Here is a 14,013-nt window from a genome sequence, read left to right as displayed (position 1 = left end):
CATTAAAGATCGAATTCATACTTTTCAAAATGTGATTGAATTGATCTATTAATTTTTTGGTGCCACGTAAACCTTATTAAATTATGGGGTTCCACTCCGAGAAATTTGAGTATCCATGTAATTGTTTTAGCCATAAGATTTGTTTAGTAAATCCAATGCAATTTGATGATGATTGGACCCTAATTTGACCTTTAGTATTGAATATTGACCATATGATATTTTTGGATCGTAGTAGAAACTGATCATCTTAATCAGGCAAATTCGGTGCCTAACACCTTTCGAAACCGGTAATCTGACCCCTTACCCATTACTCGTGGACCAACCCGATCCATTTTGAAGTTATCTATGGTTCCTAGAGCTAAACTAGGTGGCGACTCCCTATTCTTTAAAAATCCCTGAGATACGTAATCGGACCCCTATTCGCTATTTAGCGGACAGCCGGGTCAAGGCGATTTCAGATGTGAAGCCATGAAGATTGCTTAGTCTGTTATATCTTAGAAGTCATTTGAGTCATTGTTTTTGTGAATGACATTCTTTTGTCGAATGTTATTTGGTTTACAATATAGGTTAGAGGATAAAGAGAATGCTTTGAAGTTGCAACATATACATTGGAAAGATATATTATTAATTTGGGTTATATTTGGTCAAAATCATTTAGAGAATTTTGCTTCAATTGTCACTAGTGATGAGGTCGACCACATTGTTGAGATTCAAATACCCATTGAGTTCAACCATTAATTCCAACATCACATCCAAATCAAATTTGATAGTCAGATTTTTTTTTTTTAAGTATAATATATTGAGCAAAGAGGGCAAACACGATACAAGGAGGCTGAGAAAGTCTCTCGAAAAGCAACAAAGAAAAAAAACTACAGCGTCAGCAATTACATAAATTGTGCCATCTAAAAACAAAATCCTCAAAAGTAGTTCCCGAAAACTCTATGCTCTGTTTTGACCAAACATATAAAAAACCCAAGATCACCAAGAAAATTGCATGAGAGCTACTACTCTTATTATTAAACACTTTATTATTTCTCTCATTCCAGACCCCTCAAGCAATAATTGAAAGGAAACATAGTCCAAATGATCCATTTTCTGGTCTGAAAAGCATTACTGGTCCACTCTACTAGCAATGAGGAAAACTTACGAGGAAAGATCAATGAAAGTTGACCAAATATTATAAAAAAAATAAACAATGGATTAGAATATGATTAACGGTTTTCCCATCACTCAAGCAAATGGGACAACAATTGGGAGTAATTTACCCTCACACAATCAAATTATCCAACATTAGAATCCTACCAAGGAAAGCCAACCAAACAAAAAAGGATATTTTAGAGGGGACCAACTTGAACCAAATGATGGTTCTTGACAGGGATTACTCTGCAAAAGGCGTGAGCCACTAAAAAAAAGACTTGACAGAGAATCTCAAATCCTTAGTCCAAGTCCATTCCCACTTATCCTGTTCGCCGTCGTTGAGATGAAACGTATACAAAAGATTAATGAAAGATGTCATCTCAGTTAGTTCCTAATCATTAAAGTTTCTCCTGAACCTCAAATTCCAAGTAGGATCGAATTCGTTGCAAATCAAACACTGCTGGTTAGAGTGATTCTTCTTAATAAAACATGCATACAAAGACATAAATTGAGTTGCTAGAGATGAAGTGTCGTACCATTTATCCTCCCAAAATCTAATTCTATCACCCAAACCCACTTTGATCCTAATCCCTTTCTCGAAATCCTCGCTCACTTTAAGGACCCTTTTCCAAACACTACAATCATACAAATCTTTAGACAAGCTGCTATACCAATCTAACCTCCTATCACCATACTTGGCCAAAATAACCTTTCTCCACAGACTACCCTTCTCCTCACCAAATCTCCAAAATCATTTTCTTAAAAGAGCTCTATTGGCTAATCTTAACCCCCTTATGCCCAAACCCCTGTTCTTTTTGAGCATGCATATCACTTTCCATTTGACCAAATGATAGTCAGATTGTTATTGTTATGAGAAATCCAAATTATTTTTATTATATTTTTGCATTTTTCTTCCTTGTAATTTAGTAATAATTTATTCCTATTAAGGGAGATTTGTTTCATCTTCTTAATGCGAATTTCATTGGCTTGGCTTAAGAGTAATATTTTCAGTAGAATGGATTCTTCTTCAGTCCTCACAGAAATGGTGAGATCCAACCCTCAAGTACGAATTTGAATGAGAAATACTATGACAACATGCTTTGAATTGTTACTGGTTAAAAGGAGTCCAATAGATTTAAGGGACTAAACTTATTACTTTGTATTCATGATTGGGCTTTTAATCATCAGTTAAGGCTGAAAGCAATGTATTATTTTTTATTCATTCTATTTATTATGTAAATCAATTAAAATCGAGTTATAAAATGATTTTTTCCAATTTTTTTATCTTGAATTTTTCGAGGTAATCGTTTTCATTCAAAATACGTAATTCTTTTCATAATTTTTTTTTTTACCCAAGTTTTTCCATGAAATCTAGAAGGTTGTGGTGTTGGATGTCAATTAGGTAATTGAAATCGCCTCGACCCGTTTTCCACCAAATTGGGGATAGGGGTCCGATTGGTAAATTGGGGACTTTTAGGGAATAAGGAGTCGCCACCTAGTTTAGGTCTAGGAACCAAGAATAACTCCAAAACGGATCGGGTCGGTCCACGGATCAGATAAATGGGTAAGGGGTCAGATTACGGGTTTCAGAAGGTGTTAGGCACCGAACCCGCCCGATCGAGATGATCGGTCTCTACTACAATCCAAACTATCCTACGGTCAACGGGTAGAGGCTAAAGTCAAGATTATGGTCCAATCATCATCACCATCATCATCAAATTATATTGAGTGTGCTAAACGAATCTCAAAGCCAATATTGTACCAAATCTCACGTGATTTCTCGAATTTCGTATAAAATGGCAATATTTGAAAAAGCCTTGATCCTGATCTATGCTCCAAAGTCCACGTGGCAACATTTCCATCTCAAATCCCAATATACAATGATTTTCTGATTAAACTAAAATAGGAATTTATGAAAATTTTCTAAATTAGGAAATCGAGAACATGAAATTTCTAATTTGGTAACTCATAGAATATTTAGATTAAAATTCGAAATTTTCTAAATTGGGAGGTTATGAAGATATGAGAATTTCTCAAATTAGAAATAAATTTCCCAAATAATGAGTTTCTAATTAGAAATTTATACAAAGATTTCCAAATTAGAGAAATATCAATACTGGATTTCCCAAATTAGAAAATGACAAAATTTCCAAAATTAGAATATTCCAAAAATGAATCTTACCAAAAAATGGGAATTGTGAACAAGCAAGTTTTCAAATTAGAACACATGGTGGATCAACAAGTCGGTGCTTCAACAATCAAAACATTAGGGACATGGGGTAAATTAGTGAATCAACCGCTCACACATATATCCAAATTTTCCTTTAAAAAAGGGGCACGTGGAAAATGTTAATCATTGATTGATGAAGTAATTCCCATATACATAGAGATCAATGAGTTGACTCGTGCTTGTTTTGTTAAAAAAAACAATTTTAAGTTTCCATGTACATAAAAATCTGTGAGTCAACTCAATGCCAATTTTATTAAAAAAGGTGATTTTAGAATTCCAATGTACATGCAAATCAGTGGGTCGACTCACATGACAACTTTATTCAGCAAAATGATTTTTGAAATCCCCCACACATATAAATCAGTGAGTTGACTCACATGCACATTGTTCAAAAATCGATATTAAACTTCTATGCACATAAAAAAAAACAGTGAGTCGATTTAATAATGAATAAAAAAAACTATGAAATTGAGAATAAATAAAAAACTTACCTTCAATCGAATAACGTTGGAGGCTTGGATCCCTTCAAAAGCCTTGAAATATCGTGAGATGCCAAAGAATTCAAGATGAGGTTGTGATGGACGATAGTTGGGACTGCTATGGGTTCTCCTTAGAATAATGTGCGATTCATTCGACCTATGAATGCATGGTTGTACGAAGTTGATGCACGTGCTGAGATGCAAGGAAGAGATGAAGACAGTGGAGGATCAAGTTCGAAAAGAGAGATGAAGTCCCTCACAACTGAATCAAGAGGTGGAGATGGCTGCTTCGAGTACAGGTGACGATTGGACTGTGAGAGGAAACGGAGGTGGTGCCTTGGCTAGGAAATCAAGAGGAGAATGAGGTGGCTGTTAATGGCTGTAATGGAGGCTGTTGATGGAGGTGGCTGGGCGTTAATGGGGACTGTTAATGGAGGTAGCTGGGCGTTAATGGGGACTGTTAATGGAGGCTGCTAGAGGGCGTGTGGGGGCTGTTATGACGACGAAGAAGAGGGCTGAGAGAGGGGGTGTTTGGGGCTGCCGTTGGGGCTGTTAATGGAAGGTGAGGTTGCAAATTGAATGGAGAAGAAGATGGGAAAATAAGGGAGAAGAAGATGGGGCAGCAAAGGAGAAGAATGAATAGAGGGGAAAGAGAGATAGCAGCCACATTTCAGTCCATTGGGCAGCCCCCAACGTTGGAGAAGAAGAAGTTTTTTTTGTTTTTTTCTTTTTCTTTTTCTTCTTTCTTTTTCCTTCTTTTGTTGCTAACCTTTCTCGTCTTTTTCAAAAAATCAGCCTCTCTCCTTCCTTTCAAAATATCAGCCTCTCCTCTCAAGAGAACATTGGATTCACTTTTTATAGAGTTAACTTTCTATTTTTTTTTTTTTTTTCAACTTTCTCTTTCTTTCCTTTTTGATGCTTGTATCCAATTTCTTTTCTTTTCTTTTCTTTATTTTATTTTATTTACTTCTTCTTTGACCGAACCAATAGAGAGAATATCTCTTTTTTAAAGTTTAAAAAGAATGGGACCATGATCCCACGCTTCGCAATACGTGGCACATTGGTGGATCAAATTTCGATTTTTAATTTTGGTTGATGGTTTGGGTTAATTTTTAATTTTGGTTTGATTTTGATGGGTTAATTAACTTCTGGATTGAATGTTGATTTAAATTTTAATTGTTTAATTTTAAATATTTAATCTTAATTGTTTAATTTTTAATTTGAGTTTTACTTTTTTAATTGTTCAAATTTGAATTGTTGATTTGTATTTTAATTTCAAGTTGATTAGTTGATTTGAATGTCGATTAGTCAATTTTATCTTTGGTTGGTTGATCGCTTTTAATTTATATGTTGATTGGCCAATTAGAGTTTGATTTAAGTATTATCGATTGCTTGGATTTTTATTTAAACATTAATGGGTTGATTAAATTTCGGTTTAAAGTTTTCAAATTAATTGTTTAAATTGTGAATTAGATTTTAATTGTTTAATTTTGAATTAAATTTTAATTGTTTAATTTTAAATTAAAATTTAAGTTTTAATTGTTTAATTTTAATTTTTATTATATTTTCCTAAGGATCGAGATCTCTAAGTTGGCTTTGGAGGTCGAGGGGGATTTTGGCCATTTTTTCGATTTTTGTCCATTTGGGTGAATTTTAGCGTAAAGTTTCTTTCAATCGCAACGTGATTATTTCTAAGTTTCGAGGTCATGTTTTCCTAGCGTAGCGAGGTCTCTAAGTTGTCCAAATGTGTAGCGAGCCTAAGCGTACGTGCTTGCTAAGTTGAGTGTATGGTGTAGCGATCCTAAGCGTGCGTAATTCTATGTCGCGTGGCAAAGAGAAAGAAAGGCATAAAATTAGAAGAAAAAGGGAATTAGAAGGATGCTTCTCTCAAGCTTTCGAGTTCTTTATGCTCATCATTAGGAATCCACAGCAACCAGGTGACGGATCGTCAAATCAGGCGGATGCAAAAATGGGGTGTCTACAGATGCCCCTCTTTGGCAGAGGGTGGAAGCAAACTAGATGACAAATCTATTTTGGTAGATAGTGCGACATCCGAATGCCAAAGTTAATGACATTTCATTTTTGCAGCCTGATTTGGTGGTTCGTCGGGGCGCCCAGATCCTTGAAGGTAAGTTCTCCCTGGATTAAAAGTGTCAAATCCTCAAATTTTGGAAAATTCTCCTTGACTTATGTAAAAGTGCACGTGTGTGCAATGTTGTGATGCTCACAGAATAGTCTATCGAATCATTGAGATTAAACCCTTATCGATAACGACAAATGTCATGTCCTAGAGATCTTCTCTCACTGACAATGATGATTCTGATTGAAATGCACATATGCAATGAAAACACTCGTATGATATTAAATTATGGCAAGTCTGAACAATGAGATAATTAAAATCATAACATTATCGGAATCAGGTGATATAGGAACTTCATTAAATCCTATCGAGATTCTTTTTCAGAGTTTGAAAAAATTTGAGTCTCACTCATCAGACTCAAGCTTATTGGAGCCACGCTTTTCGAGTTGAGGTTTGGACGAAAACAAATCCTATTTCAAGTGGTTGGAGTCTCGTTTCTCGGACTCGAACTGAGGTTTACAGGAACTTAAACAATCCCGTTAATTCATTCTATGATTCAAACAAGGTTGGAGTCTCGTTTCTCGGACTCTAGCTAAGGTTTGCAGGAACTTAAACAATCCTCTTAAAGTTGGAGTCTCATTTCTCGGACTCGAATTAAGGTTTACAGGAACTTAAACAATCCTGTCAATTCATTCTATGATTCAAAAAGATTGGTTTTTAGGAACTTAAACAATCCTGTCAATTCATTCTATGATTCAAAAAGATTGGTTTTTAGGAACTTAAACAATCCTGTTAATTCATTCTATGATTCAAACAAAGCTGGAGTCTCGTTTTTCGGACTCTGGCTAAGGTTCACAGGAACTTAAACAATCCTGTCACAATTGGAGCCTCGCTTATCGGACTCAAATTGTTGGAGCCATGCTTCTCGGGCCAAGGTTTGTAGGAGCTTAAACAATCCTGATAAATCATTTTATGATTCAAAAAAGATTAGAGTCTCGTTTCTCGGACTCAAACTGGTTGGAGCCACGCTTCTCGGGCTGAGGTTCGCAGGAACTTAAACAATCCTGTTAACTCATTTTACGATTCAAAGGAGTTGGAGTCTCGTTTCTCGGACTCGAACTCAATGGAGCCACGCTTCTCGGGCTTGGATCAATTAAAGATTCGGTATTATCGAGCTCAACGATTGAGAGATTGACCTTTTATTGGCTTATCATGCATCTGGATTTATAATTGTGATTGGACTTCGCCGGACTTTTAAGCTTTTGAATAAGATTTTTCCTTTTGATCATGGGATCAAGAATGCAAATTTCAGAATCGAAGTTATTCTAAAAAATGCCCCTAGTTTCCAGGTTGGCTTACATCTGAAACTTGACTGTGAAACTGATGGACTGGATTACATTTGAAAAGTACGGAAAAGGAACTACGGACTCCAATAAATGATAGACAGAAGAATCGACATTCCTTTAAATTCAAGACTCTTGAGATTATCATATATGCAATAAGAAAATGATCATTCTCTTTCGAATTTCTTTTTTAAAAAAAAATGCTTGAGCTGGACTTTGATAAATATCGGAATATAAGATCTTCCTCTTTAAAGTGGTCAATAATTCTACCTTTTCATTAGCAGACACTACTAACGATCATGTAATATTCAAAAGAAAGGCTTCTGAGTTTCTTCAACTTCAACATTGTCTTTGTCAAATATGAGCTCTCAACTGAAAAAATGGATGTTCTGACTTAAACAATTTTCTACATTCTCCAGCTTCTGGGTAAGCTTTTCTTCTGAATTTTCTTTCTCGATAGGATTTTCCCTTCCATTTGATGATGCCCTAATTTTTGCCTAGATCGCCTTTTCAGGTTTTCAATCTAGCGGGCTCTATTTTTTTCTTTTTTCGAAGATGCCTTGATTTTTGCCTAGGTTGCCTGTTCAGGTTTTCAACCTAGCAGGCTTGCTTTTTTTTTTTTTGTTATGCCCTAACTTTTGCCTAAGTCGCCCTTTCGGGTTTTCAACTTAGCGAGCTTCTTTCTTTTTGATGATCTCAGATACTCAACTTGACAACCTATGATTCCTTGGACCTTAACCAAATCAATTAGCATTCAGGAGGACTTCATAGGTGGGCTTAGGACATGGTTTAGAAAGAAAAGGTATAAGGTTCAACTTCCCAAAATGCCCCTAGTATGACATTCTTCTTCTTAGACAACTCTCTTAAGTCTCTTTCTTTCTAATGCCTCTAGTTAGGCATTTTTTGTCATCATTTTTTATTCTTCTTTTTTCAATGCCCCTAGTTTGGGTTTCTTTTCTTTTCCTTCAATTCTTTTGATTCTCTTCTTCTAATGCCCCTTGTTTGGTATTATTTTCTTTTACACATTTCAACAGGGGGTTTTTCCTTTCGATGACACTTTCCTTAAGAGAATGTATATATATATTTTTTTGTTGTGACCGGGCCTGAAGTAACTTCTCAGGTTGCCTACGTACCCCAAATATTTCTTTTCTCTCTTGGGATCAGGTCAAAGCGTAGTTCATACTAGATTTCCCTCCCAAGGTTAGTTGGTGTGGTTTAGAAAGAAGAGGCTACTGAATTCTTTTTTTAAGGTTGCAAGGGGCTAAAGAAGGTTACATTTTTCTTGGTAAGATAAGAAAATGGTTCGGCCAACGAAGGCCTCCTTTAGTGAAAGTTACTTGATCTGGTCAAAGTTCTAGGAACTCAATGACTTGATTACTTTGTCGAGCGAGATCTTCTTTTGAGAATAAACCGCTTTCAATCTTCTTTTGTAAAATATGATTAAGTTTTCCGCATTCGACTGTTCACTTCTTCTAGAACTCCGAGAAAATCCTTTATCCTTTATGAGGGATTCCTTCTTGCAAATCTTAGCATCTTTGTCGACGATTTCAATTACATCATTCTTGATGATCTTTGGTTTTGATGCTGATCCATTTTGGTGCAATCCGTTCCGATAAAAGGTGAAATGGTGTTCGCATTTAACATATCCTCATGAGACCATGCGAAAACACTGCTGAATTTCTTAAATGAGTTCATCATTTTCTCTTGTTCTTTTGAGGATAATATAGTACCAATATGCACTTCTTGAGTGTACTCTCCTATTCCAATATTTATCAAGTTCAATTAGTGAGCTCTGAGTCATTCTTCACGTTAGATTTTATGTTCACATTATTATTGCACGCATGATAATCAAAAGCTTCTTTACTTTATTGGAATAAAAAGACATAGACCTACCAACTTGACTAAAGGTTTTTTTTAAAAAAATAAATCCTAACATAATGGAACTGACCGACTGAATTTAAAGACTGACGCAACTGACACTTAAGGAAAAAAACTTAAAATGGGGATATGACTCTAAATGGAAAAACACAACACTGGGGTCTATGCCACTTTGGATATCTTCACGTGGCATGATTCAGGCTCGTACGCTTTTGCAATTTCTTCATACTCTGATTCAATCTCGTTTGATGCTGAATAACCCATTGCTTTCGTATTGTCCTTGCTTTTCAGTTCTGTCATTGTCTCAGGGTAGATGAGCCCATTCTGATATGATAAGGATGCACTATCAAGACCAATCAGGCGGATGAAAGAAACTGGATCAGTTGATTCAGGTTTGGATATGGATATTAAGTTCAGAGCGGGAGGAGGTTGATTTTGAAAGGTAGGCAAAGGATTGGTTTTGACATTAGGCGCGGTAGGAGCGGGTATGGTAACTTTTCCTTGTTCGATGAGGTCTTGGATAGCGTGGCGGAGGGTAATGCATCTATCAAGAACATGACCGGGCATTTGATGAAATTCACAGAATTGCCCATTGTCCAAGTTTGGAGGGAGAGGGTTAGGCAACGGCTTAGGTTGTAACGGTGTCAACAGTCCCCTTTTCATTAATTTTTGATAGGCAACACTAAGGGACATCCCGAGATTGGAGAATTGTCTCCTAGGCTTGGCTTGTGAGGATTGACTGGCTTGAGGAGCTAGAGCAAAAGAGGTGTGGGCCACTTGCAAGGAATTTGTACTAGGTTTGAAGTGTTTGGGTTTTGACTCAGACTAGTTGCCAAAGAGTCCCGAAGAATAGGCATCCTCAACTTGGTTTCCGGCTTCAAGGAGAGATTGAAAGGTAGGCAAGTATTGAGGCATCAAGTACTTAGCGTAATTGGGAGTAAGATTCCTGAGGATGATCTTAACTTGCTCTTTTTCTTGAGGTCGGTCCCATAACTGAGCGGCTTTAGCTCTCCATCGAGCAATGAATTCTGTGAAGGTTTCCCCAGGCTTCTGCTTAGTCGTTTCTAGATCTCTTCTTGTGAGTTCAATGTCCGTGTTAAAGGAGTATCGACCAATAAATTCTTTCATCAATTCATGCCATGTTCTTACTCGAGACGAGTCCAGTGACATTAACCAGCGTAAGGCAGGACCTGTAAGGGTTCTCTGAAAAAGTTGGGCCATCTGTTCTTCACTCAAACCCTGAGACTGCATGATGCCGACATATATTTTCAAATGAGTCCTAGGGCATCCGGTCCCATCAAATTTATCCATATCCGGCATTGTGAACTTTTCTGGCAGACGGACTGTAGGAAATAATGTCATTGCCCCTAATCCAAGGGCGAGGTCGTCAGGGTCCTTGATATTCTTCAACGCGGTTTCTACCTGGGTTATTCGATGAGCCAATACAGGGTCAAAGGGTACTTGATCATCTTCAAAATCTTCAACCAGGTCAAACACGGCTTGAGGTTCTACAGCTTTATCTTTTTTCTTTTCAATCTTTAGGGCCTCAATTTGTGTTTGGACAGAAGCAATAATCTGTGCTTGAAAAGAGTCCAAAATCTGACGGAGTGTTGCTTCATCCATTGTACTTGTTTCTTCTTGTGGAAAGTGTTGACTATTTGGACTTGACAAAGGTACTCTGGTGAGACGACTTTTTTCACGGACCCAAAGTGACGCGGTTGGTTTAGAACGCTTAGGAGCAATTATCACCTAATTAGAAGTAAATCAGGATCAACTATTGACTCGGAAGGTTGGATTCTTAACCACATGATAAAAAAGAATTTGACATAAATTAGCCCAAGTCCGGTTGTAAATATTAAATCCAAACGCATTATAAGTCTATAAAGACCACAAGGGTGAAAGAAGTTAATTACGGGTCTACCCCTGGTTAGGGTTGAACCTTGGGTCAGACTATTTAGTTTGACCTCCTGATTGCATCTCTTCGGTATGAGTTAGGTTGAATCTTTAACCTTAAAAAAACCAATTGGTCCAACCGGTTTGAAGTTGTTCGGTTAGATCTATTTGCCAACTGGGCCGACTGGTTTAATTGGTTCTAATTGATTGGTGCATTTTATCAATTGGGTCAGACCGATATTGCGGGTTTAATTTGAACGGTGTGGATCGGTCCGCCCACTTACCTTTTGGTTAAATTAAATGGAGCAACCCGGGAACACTTAGGGTCGATTCGAGTCGTGGCCTAATGGGACCGGCTTAAGTTCAAGGTTCTAAGCTCACTATATGATTGAGGCTAGGTTAGGACAAAGCTTAGGTCACTTCAGCCCGAAACACCGATATACTATCCCAGTTTTACCTAGTCAAGCAGTACGTGGTGCTCCAGTTTGATATACCCGAAGGTACTGTACTGAAGTTGTAGCGTTCACTGTCATCCCCCGTGTCCCGAAGGACCAGGTTAGCTTGGATCCGACTACAAGGTTTATAGGGACATGTCGTGATGCAAACATGAATATGCATGCTCGTGAGTGTGTGCAAAGGGACAAAGTGCGCCCGGGGCATTTTCGAGAATATCCAACCATATAAACCACATACATCCCATCATCAAACCAATCATAATAAATACAATAATCAATTACATCCAATCAAAAACCAATGAAAAAAAGGATAAAATCTAACCTAATATAGGAGTCTCATTGAGTCAACTGGGTTGACTCGAGCAAAAGGTCAACCTAAGGATAGTCTTGGATCGGGTCAAGTTTGACCCTAAAGTCCCCAGTGGAGTCGCCACTGAAATCGCCTCGACCCGTTTTCCACCAAATTGGGGATAGGGGTCCGATTGGTAAATTGGGGACTTTTAGGGAATAAGGAGTCGCCACCTAGTTTAGGTCTAGGAACCAAGAATAACTCCAAAACGGATCGGGTCGGTCCACGGATCAGATAAATGGGTAAGGGGTCAGATTACGGGTTTCGGAAGGTGTTAGGCACCGAACCCGCCCGATCGAGATGATCGGTCTCTACTACAATCCAAACTATCCTACGGTCAACGGGTAGAGGCTAAAGTCAAGATTATGGTCCAATCATCATCACCATCATCATCAAATTATATTGAGTGTGCTAAACGAATCTCAAAGCCAATATTGTACCAAATCTCACGTGATTTCTCGAATTTCGTATAAAATGGCAATATTTGAAAAAGCCTTGATCCTGATCTATGCTCCAAAATCCACGTGGCAACATTTCCATCTCAAATCCCAATATACAATGATTTTCTGATTAAACTAAAATAGGAATTTATGAAAATTTTCTAAATTAGGAAATCGAGAACATGAAATTTCTAATTTGGTAACTCATAGAATATCTAGATTAAAATTCGAAATTTTCTAAATTGGGAGTTTATGAAGATATGAGAATTTCTCAAATTAGAAATAAATTTCCCAAATTTGGAATTTCCCAAATAATGAGTTTCTAATTAGAAATTTATACAAAGGTTTCCAAATTAGAGAAATATCAATACTGGATTTCCCAAATTAGAAAATGACAAAATTTCCAAAATTAGAATATTCCAAAAATGAATCTTACCAAAAAATGGGAATTGTGAACAAGCAAGTTTTCAAATTAGAACACATAGTGGATCAACAAGTCGGTGCTTCAACAATCAAAACATTAGGGACATGGGGTAAATTAGTGAATCAACCGCTCACACATATATCCAAATTTTCCTTTAAAAAAGGGACACGTGGAAAATGTTAATCATTGATTGATGAAGTAATTCCCATATACATAGAGATCAATGAGTTGACTCGTGCTTGTTTTGTTAAAAAAAACAATTTTAAGTTTTCATGTACATAAAAATCTGTGAGTCAACTCAATGCCAATTTTATTAAAAAAGGTGATTTTAGAATTCCAATGTACATGCAAATCAGTGGGTCGACTCACATGACAACTTTATTCAGCAAAATGATTTTTGAAATCCCCCACACATATAAATCAGTGAGTTGACTCACATGCACATTGTTCAAAAATCGATATTAAACTTCTATGCACATAAAAAAAAACAGTGAGTCGATTTAATAATGAATAAAAAAAACTATGAAATTGAGAATAAATAAAAAACTTACCTTCAATCGAATAACGTTGGAGGCTTGGATCCCTTCAAAAGCCTTGAAATATCGTGAGATGCCAAAGAATTCAAGATGAGGTTGTGATGGACGATAGTTGGGACTGCTATGGGTTCTCCTTAGAATAATGTGCGATTCATTCGACCTATGAATGCATGGTTGTACGAAGTTGATGCACGTGCTGAGATGCAAGGAAGAGATGAAGACAGTGGAGGATCAAGTTCGAAAAGAGAGATGAAGTCCCTCACAACTGAATCAAGAGGTGGAGATGGCTGCTTCGAGTACAGGTGACGATTGGACTGTGAGAGGAAACGGAGGTGGTGCCTTGGCTAGGAAATCAAGAGGAGAATGAGGTGGCTGTTAATGGCTGTAATGGAGGCTGTTGATGGAGGTGGCTGGGCGTTAATGGGGACTGTTAATGGAGGTAGCTGGGCGTTAATGGGGACTGTTAATGGAGGCTGCTAGAGGGCGTGTGGGGGCTGTTATGACGACGAAGAAGAGGGCTGAGAGAGGGGGTGTTTGGGGCTGCCGTTGGGGCTGTTAATGGAAGGTGAGGTTGCAAATTGAATGGAGAAGAAGATGGGAAAATAAGGGAGAAGAAGATGGGGCAGCAAAGGAGAAGAATGAATAGAGGGGAAAGAGAGATAGCAGCCACATTTCAGTCCATTGGGCAGCCCCCAACGTTGGAGAAGAAGAAGTTTTTTTTTGTTTTTTTCTTTTTCTTTTTCTTCTTTCTTTTTCCTTCTTTTGTTGC

General features: G+C 37.4%; 1 protein-coding gene across 1 annotated transcript; it reads right to left on the bottom strand.

The window, feature by feature from the left end:
* Positions 1–8,877: 8,877 nt before the first annotated feature.
* LOC147404582 (uncharacterized) lies at positions 8,878–14,013 on the bottom strand. The gene is made up of 2 exons (XM_086440615.1): positions 13,260–14,013; positions 8,878–10,896 (listed from the first exon to the last, which is right to left on the bottom strand). Exon 2 carries the CDS (start codon positions 10,768–10,770, stop codon positions 9,973–9,975), a length of 798 nt encoding a protein of 265 aa, XP_086296741.1. The 5' UTR covers positions 10,771–10,896; positions 13,260–14,013; the 3' UTR covers positions 8,878–9,972.

This window comes from Akebia trifoliata, chromosome 4 (genome assembly GCF_017979445.1).
Source record: "Akebia trifoliata isolate Shusen 1 chromosome 4, ASM1797944v1, whole genome shotgun sequence".
NCBI lineage: Eukaryota > Viridiplantae > Streptophyta > Magnoliopsida > Ranunculales > Lardizabalaceae > Akebia > Akebia trifoliata.
The sequence above is the reverse complement of the archived record's forward strand: the minus strand, read 5'-3'. Positions and strand labels throughout refer to the sequence as shown.

Bases quoted from the DNA above. Each gene is read 5' to 3' on its own strand.
- LOC147404582 (XM_086440615.1), bottom strand. From the start codon at position 10,770: ATGGATGAAGCAACACTCCGTCAGATTTTGGACTCTTTTCAAGCACAG.